The sequence below is a fragment of the Limulus polyphemus genome, unplaced genomic scaffold (assembly GCF_000517525.1).
Source record: "Limulus polyphemus unplaced genomic scaffold, Limulus_polyphemus-2.1.2 Scaffold1578, whole genome shotgun sequence".
NCBI lineage: Eukaryota > Metazoa > Arthropoda > Merostomata > Xiphosura > Limulidae > Limulus > Limulus polyphemus.
The window spans coordinates 253335-262487 of NW_013667188.1; the positions used below are offsets into that span (position 1 = coordinate 253335).

At 34.7% G+C, this 9153-nt stretch overlaps 1 protein-coding gene across 1 annotated transcript in view; it reads left to right on the plus strand.

Annotated features, from left to right (window-relative positions):
* LOC106464173 (protein Wnt-2b-like) overlaps positions 1–9153 on the plus strand; it is a 47549-nt gene that overhangs the window by 30363 nt on the left and 8033 nt on the right. The window contains exons 2-3 of the mRNA XM_022391861.1: positions 7490–7743; positions 8588–8856. Of these exons, the coding sequence (XP_022247569.1) occupies positions 7490–7743; positions 8588–8856 (523 nt within the window). The remainder of the gene's footprint in view (positions 1–7489; positions 7744–8587; positions 8857–9153) is intronic.

Genomic DNA, 9153 nt, shown 5'->3' on the forward strand with positions numbered 1-9153 from the left:
CCTTATATATATATATATATATATATATATGCATGATATAAACTGACAATTCATCATTTCGTTATATCGTACACGTGTGGTAATGCCAGCTTGATTTTCTTGTGTTACAGATCTAACCCTGATCTGTCACGTGCTAGGCAAGAACTATTCCAAAAGGTGAACCTGCTAGAATTGCTAATAAGGCTTTTCTAACAATTCAAAGTGTAATTCACCAAGCACTGACTGATTTGAGTGGTCTAGCATGTATTAAATCTGCCATTAGAGTGATTATTGTATTCAGTACTAACCATCAGTAATGTTGTCCTAGAGATATTTAAAAGATATGTAGGTACGTATGAAAATTGACCCACTTAAAATGGTTTTATAATGCTCACGTAATGCAACATAGGAAGTAGTTCGTAGTTGTGTGTTGTGAGGTTGTATACATTTTGTACAACTTAATGTTTTACTGCGTTTATAGCCTGTTGTAAATTAATTATTAATAATACAAAGAAAAAAAAATTGTCGTAAAATATATTCAAGTAAAGTCTCCTGATGTTTGTAAACTTCAAACTGAACTTACGGGGGAGAATTCGATGACGAGGAACCCACTTTGAGACTAATAATGGCTGGAGACGGCTTGAATGGGTAATGAAGAAAAACTTTAATATAACAGCTAAATGTACAACGTTTCGACAAGGTTTTGTACATTTGCTGTTATATTAAAGTTTTTCTTCATTACCCATTCAAGCCGTCTCCAGCCATTAATAGTACTATTAGACATTTCTGATAAACGTTGTAAGAAACAGAGGTGATCACAACTTACTCTTCGTGTAAGGTAAAATTATTACTCTCATGTTACATAAGCTTCAGAAGATATATTACGTTACTGAAGAATGAACTTTATGAATACACCTAACACATTTATTTAATTTGAATAAAGTTTTCTGAATTTAAATGTTTATATCTCATTAATATTATCCTATGTTACTGCAGTCTGCAGATGAAAATTGAAACAGGTTCATTTATTTCAATCTACATATTTAATCCTTCAGAGTAGCAAACTCTCGTTAGCTTATGACTTGCACAAATTGATTAAAACAATATTTAGTTTCTTCATAACAGCGTGTTACAAATAATATTATATTAAGACTTATATCCCAAACCTTAGCATTATGGTGATTACAGACTACCGCCATCTTTGTTTTTCTATAAATTACCATCAGATGTATGTGTGTGTTGTAATAGATTAAACTACCGTCAATTCGCTACTATTCTTATGTTTGTGTAGGTTGAAGACTGCCTTAGAAAGCTATGTTCATACTTTAGTATCTTTTAGTCAAAATTAAGGAAGTCTAGTTGGAAGTAAATGCAGGATACATAAATGCATCCAACACGCGTGTTTTACACTGATATACTTGATATACTCATTTAGAGTTACTATTTGTATCGGGTGGTTTATTTGTGTATGAGGTCTACACTGAGAAAATGGGGTCACTGCCTCTCCAATACGTCCATATAAACATGCTCGTGTAAACAACAGGTAATTTCAGCAAAAGCCGTATCACTCAACACTGCCAGCTTGAAGCTCGCCAAAGTAAATACATAGGAACGATCTAAATACGTCTTAAGGCTTTAAATTTGCGTGTGTGCGTGGTGCCTTCTTCATTAAAGATCCTTGAATTGCTAAAACTGGAATTTACTATTTTGTACCTGCAGTTTGCATCGATTTAGTAAAACTACTTTAACTTTAGCTCTAATATAGGAATTTTTATTACTTTCTATAATTTGCCTTTCATACCAGATTGTTAATTGAAAAGCACGTAATATGATACCATTGTATTGAAACTAATTGTTATAGTTCGCCCTAATTGTTGGCTATATAAAAGAATATCACAAAGGATCAGATGCGATATTCTTTTTTATATGAAATATCCTACCTGTTTAAATAACATATCTCACTACTCACCCATGAAACACATTGTTTTTTATATATAAAAGCGAAGTTTCGAATATCTACTACCATAGATGCGTTATTAAGAGTGACGGTTAGATCCCACTATTTGATTATCAAGAGTTGGTGGTGGGTGCTGTTGAATGGCAGCCTTCCTTGTAGGCTACTAGTCCAAGATTAGGGAGAGTTACCACGTATAAACCTTTTGTAGCTGTTTGCGAATATCGAAACAAATAATCGGTTATCTTATTCGTGGCCCTTGTTAGGCTTAAAAGATTGAAACGTCGCTCTTTACAAAGATAAAAGTACTTCTTATCAGAATAGCGATTTATGAAATATATGTCTGTAACTGTATTAAATATGATTCTATGCGTGTCTTCAAGTTGGAATTAGATTAAAATTATTTCACTAGACAAGTCATGGGGAGCAGTTCCATCTCAGATTACATGATATTTTCAGTTTAAAGTGAGGTTAACGTAAGTCCTCCCATCAGGTGTCGCTGATGTAATTTAGTTGATCACATACACTGATTCTTTTATTTCAACACAATAATGGTTCAGTAAAATAATGTGTATCTTTAAATTACTTTCAGCCCTATTTTAAAGAGAAATATACCGTAATTATTACGTAAAGTGCGATCTTATAAGAGGAGCTGTTTTGTTGAGCAAATTATTATAATTACAGTTTTAGTACAGTTAAAATCATTTTTATAGTAACCTTTTAAATACTCAGGTTAGATACATCACTAGGAAATCAGTAACTAAGTTCCTTAATATGGTTAAACCAGTCCAGTTCACATAAAAAGCTAAGACAGATTTAGCATTGAATGCTGGTACTATACTCAAAAGTTCCTACCCTAATTTATTTTGACAACCTAGACAAGAGGATTAGTGATTCAATACGAGTAACTCGTATGCGTTTGATACTTTATATACAGGGTGCCTCAGGGTAGTATTACACGGGTAATTTGCCAGGTTTGACCTTTCTCTCTCATAAAAAGTGTAGCAATTATGTTTGACAGTAAATAACTTAAAAAGAAACGTATATAAGCAGTATAGTAAAGTAAAATACATTCCATAAAAATTACGTATTAGTATCAAATCACATATTACATATCACTAAACCCACCATTTCTTTGCTTAGTCTTCCGGAAGTGGATATAATAAAAACAGTATTGGGTGACTGCGAACCACGAAGCACGCGTAGGATGAAATATTTTACATTTTCTTTTAAACTTTTGAACTCATTTATTCTACGTTTCTATCATCAGTAGTTTACACAACGACGACATGAGCTACAACTGCAGACAGCGGCCTATTTTGTTTATCCAGCAGTTTTAAACAGCTCTGGTGTATATCAATCACGATAACAAGAAGAAAAAAAAATATACGGATGCTTGTTAACCCTAACCCTAATGTTAAATAAGCAGAGCGATGTTAATTTGAATCGCTTAGCAGAACTAGAGGCATACTAATCATTCCTTAAACTATTTCTCCATTTCTTCCTTTTTTCTAAGATCATCTGGTCGACGCCTAAGAACAGATATATCATCATACATATTTACATAAATGCTAATATGGCTAGGCGAAATGTTACATTTGGAAACCGTAGTTTTCAGTACTTAAGAAGTATTTTTTTTTTGTTTGTTTACATGAATTTTCTAACACATATTCTAGTAGTCTGGGAGAACAGGACAAAAAGGATATTGAAAAAAAGCAAGACAAACATTCGTTTAAGTTATAAATTATTATTTTTTTCTCTAAGCTGAATGATAAGAATAAAACATTACATGAAAACGCTAATTGACATTAAGGTTAAGCGAAGTTTAAAAATAAACATTTCACACATTCTCTGATGATAACATAACGCTCTGTTAAGCGCGATGGGAAAATCTAACAACCTTGGCAAAAGTAATATTTTAATTTATTACTACTCTTCCAGTGGCTCAGCGCTACGTCTACACGTTTATGATGCTATAAATCGGGTTTCGACACCCATGATGGGCACAATACAGATAGTTCATTGTGCAGCTTTGTACTTAAGAACAAACAAACTTTGCACTAACTTGATTTTTAAATATTATATTTCAACTCTTTGAGGTCGTACAAAAAATACTGTTTATATTTGAGAGGTGAAATTTTCATTATACACATATTATGTATATGTGTGTGTGTTTGTGTGTGTGTGCGTGAGTGTGTGTGTATTACATATTCATACTCAACGCAGTTTTCCGACGTTTATCGTAATAATGCTTCTTAAAACGAAAGACAGATTAATCGAGATCTGTAACGTTAAAACAGTGGCAAGACAGAGTGTTATAAAATAATGTCAATCATCCTTCTCACCTAATTGGCATAACAACGAACTATGTGATATGATGTCATATGTAAATGAGTGTTCATTGGTTTATTCTATGTTTAAAGGACGCACACAACTATGTCTTAATTGTCACTTAGAAGTGCCCTAAGTTGTTTATAAACAAATGGTGGACCTCAAAGAAATCCTATAGATTTTTAACACGTGGTGAGCGACCTGGCAAATGGAAGATGGCCAATCATAACAGGTTGTTGTCACTTGGCTACAAGTGTCTTCAGTACAATGTAAAACCGCTTCCAAACTAATGGTATAATTGTTCGAATACCTGAACAAGGCAGATTATAATTTACAACATAGGCTGGAGACCTGTCAGTCCTAGACCACTGTAGTTGCAGAGTGCCTGACACTTAATCAGATCCCAGCACTCGTAATCGGACGCTGTACCAGCTTACAGCCATTTAGAAACAGACTTTACGAGATCGATCTGTTTGCCACACGCTCATTAAGATGTATTCCTATCACAGCAAGGCCCAAAACACGTCACCTGCAACAGTGCTAAGAACTGGTCTTGTAGACCAATGATATTTGGAAACTATTGTTTTTATAGGTAAGTCGAATATGGCTCTGTTGTCAGATAACATTTGGAGAGAAGCTGGAACTATATTCCGCTCCATTTTCATGGCGATGGTAGATACACGATGTGGCCAGGAATAAGCAGTATTGGGTATGCTGAATTCTTTCCTCAAGGAATGGTACCACCAATGTCACACTGTTGTTCATGATTTCAAATGATTTTGTATTAAAGTGTAGGGCAATCGCTTCCAAAAACATTGATAAAAAATTACAGGAACTTACAAGCATGTAATGTGCGATGTTGATCGAACAGGCTAATCTCAAATATTTAAAAATTCAAGCTACTTTCATTCTAGCTTATCCATTTCCATCTTAGTATTTCGACCAGTAGGTAGTTTGTTTGAAACATTAGAAATTTGCCTACAAATTCCTTATTCGTTCAAATCCTTTTTTTTATGGAATTAGAAATTCACACATTTCAATATTAATTTTATCACTACTGTATTCAACATGTAGACAGGAGTTTGTTTGAAGTTAAGCACAAAGCTACGCAATAAGCTATCTGTGCTCTGCCCACCACGGGTATCGAAACCCGGTTTCTAGCGTTGTAAGTCCGCAGACATACCGCTGTGCCACTGGGGGGCCTAGACAGGAGTTAGTGACATGATAATAGGGAGGGATAACATTATATGTCATAATTATTATAAAATTAGACAATAAAATGACATTAGCTTTTATCAATGAGTATTAAAAAAGATGAAATGAACATAAACGTTCCCTCAATTAATCTTTATTGAGAAAAAGCTATCACACACCTGTATGTTTTCTTATAACCTGCCAAAGTGGTAAACCACTGCATGTCTTGATTCGGGTAGGTACATCAAGATGAAACCTCAACAGTTTGGATAAAAGTCAAGGATACTTGTATAAATATTTAAAATATATTAAAATACACAACGATAAACATTATATAATATACAATTAAACGTTTATCAAAAAACAACGATAAACGGTCATAAAAAAGGAACTGAGAGGATGACGTGAACGACGTCGAATCATGTAGGGTCCCTTTTTACGACCGTTGACCTTTTTTTAATATAAAATTTAATTCCATATGATATAACGTTGATCGTTGAGTATTTTAATATACCTCAACAGGTTCTTAGAAGAAGAAAACCATGTTACCAGTTAGTTCCAAATATTTAGGAATTTACAATGATTTCTTTCAAACTCAATGGATTTTTTATAGGAAAAGAAAAACGTTTTGAGGATTTTATAGAATTCCTATGAAAATTTTACCTACTTGAAGACTTGGTTATAGGTACCACATCTTATGCCTTATGCTGTCATACGCTGGCACAGTTGCCCCTTATTATAGTACAACCTAGTGGGTGATAACACCCTACCCTATCTTAAAAAAATGGTTGACACATTCCTTAAATGGTAGGAGATTGGCTGAATTGAGTAACTTTCACGCTTTCTGGAGTTCAATCCCATTGAGCATTTATGGGATCCTTTGGAGACATGTCGCATCACGTCAATTATTTACACACATTAAAGGTCTCCTAGAAACGTTTCTGAGGATGAATCAGGACTTTAGCGATATCCCAATTGCAAAAATACAACATGGTGACCAGGCTATCTTTGCTGTTCTTAACCATCAACTTCCACATTGAAGTGCATGTCAAGTCACTTTTAGTGACTGTTCATTTACAGAGTATACTGCATGGCCAATGATTTTCATATGCGACCATATGTCGGATCATTCGATGTCTGGTTTGCATAAAAGTGAACCGAGATTGATGACTAATATTATTTTATAACAGAGGTTTTGGCTTTCCATACCTAAAATAATATAAGTTTCGATTATTCTTTGTTTTTAAGGTATCATTTATGGTGTTAAATATATTTAGATATATGAAGAATTGTCACTTATAACAACCAAGATGTTTAAGTATTAAATGAGCTACATTATTTACTCGGTTAACTTTTAGCTATGTCATAACTTATTAACAGTAATCACCTTTAGATCTTCACCCCCTTTATTACTAATCATTCTCCAACACTGTTAATATGATGCCTCTGTGGTTCAAGACAAAACCAGTAGTATGGACATCTATGTATTCTTTTTTCTCCAACCCAAATTAATAGTATGAACATATACATTTCTTTTTTCTTCCATGGCCAGATGGTTAGGGTACTCGACTCGCAATCTGAGGGTCGCGGGTTCGAATCCCCGTCCCACCAAACATGCTCACCCTTTCAGCCGTGGGGGTGTTATAAAGTGACGGTCAATCCCACTATTCGTTGGTAAAAGAGCAGCCGAAGAGTTGGCGGTGAGTGGTGATGACTAGCTGCTTTTCCTCTAGTTTTACAGTTAGCCCTCGTGTAGTTTTGCGCGAAATTCATAATAAACTAAACCTTTTTCTTCCCCCTTCCCAAGCATTTAGTTACCCCAAACATTTTCGTGTTTGTCCCCTAAGCCAAATCAGTAGCCGGATCATGTACACGTTGTTCTTCCCCCTAAGAAGAGAGTGAACACCCTAGTATATTCTTACCCTAGGCTACAAACACGTAAATGCATACAAGACTCTTCTTTCCACAACTGTTGAAAATTACACTGCAACTCTATTTGCATACATGTTAATCCATGCTCTTTTTATCCAGGCTTCTGGGCATGCCTAGCTCTTACCAGAACGTGCTGGAGCTAAATCCAACATCTTACGGAAATCGATGCAAAGAATTGTATTATCTCGTGAAGCGTCAAAGGGAACTATGTAACCTTAGCTACAACATCCTGCACAGCGTGGGCCTGGGTGCCAAGATGGGAATTGAAGAATGTCAATACCAGTTCCAGATGAGTCGATGGAATTGTACAACTTTCAATGACACGTCAGTTTTTGGCGGAATTTTAGCTGTTAGTAAGTTGAATATTACGGTAAAAATTTGTTACGTGACTATAGAGAACTTGTAACCACTTTAGTAAACCCTAAACACGATAAAGAAACAACATTAAAAAGGGCATTATACGTCACACCTAAAGTAATTTTGAAAACGGGCCCACAAGTGGTGGTGATAACGCTATGCCTACGCCAGAAATCAAACGATTTTGCAATATATAAATATCCCTAGAATGCATTTAGCAGTTATTCATCCCCGAAGTTTCTTAACTAACACAAAAACACTAAATGTTCACTGTATACAATTTCAAGGAAGCTGTACTGGCAAATTAAAATATGTTACTTTAAATATCTGATATAATCCACACGGAAGTCTTTCCATGAGTACTTATTTAAAAAAACAACAGCAAAACAAATCTGTATAGTTTTAAACACACACAATACATAATGTTAACTGCAAACACAAGCGTTTTCTTTCAGTCTGGAGAAACTATGATATCAAAATAGTTTGTTTGTCTGAAATCTTAAATTTTGCGTGAAAGCCATTCACTACTCATAATAAATTTACTGATTCCGACATCATGTTATTTTAATAAAATTGTGAAAATGTAGCTAATGACCCAATGTGAAGTAAAAGCTCTAGACTAATATATATTTACATCTTCTGAACACAATTTTTTAAACTTATATTACATCATAACCACAATTGCTCAAATCAAGTGATAATTAGCAGGTAACAACGCAGGTAAACAGTGGCTAAAATAATAAATTAAGTTTTTGTTCCCCATGAAACCAACTTTCAACTTGAATCGAAAAAAAAATCCATTTTGTCACTAACTTACAAAATGATTCATTATTTACACAGAAAGCCGAGAAAAGGCCTACGTTCATGCTATCTCATCAGCAGGCGTGGCCTATAGCATTACACGAAGTTGCAGCAAAGGAGAACTCGCAGTATGTGGCTGCGATAATCGAATACGACAGCGTGACACCAGAGGACGCTGGGCTTGGGGAGGCTGTTCAGACGATATTGGGTTCGGTTCGAAGTTCAGCAGAGATTTTGTTGATTCTGGAGAAGATGAGAAGACAGCGGAAGGACTGATGAATCTGCACAACAACAGGGCAGGACGAAGGGTGAGTTAGATACCTCAATTAAATTTACTTTATCTTTCACAATGACCTTTTATTAACAATATGACTATCTGCTTACGTTTTAAGTTACTTCATTGTGCTTATCTTTCCAAACTGCCTTTCAAATGGAAATAAAAAATGACACGTGACGGCTGAATTATTTCATCCTACCTTACTTTAAAATACTTTAAATTACATAGGAGAGCGTCAAAAAAATCGTTCTCTATCAAATTACAAACGAACGCATACCAATGGTGTTGAGGTTGTGTACATCTTTTCCTTTCCATCTTTTACCAGTTC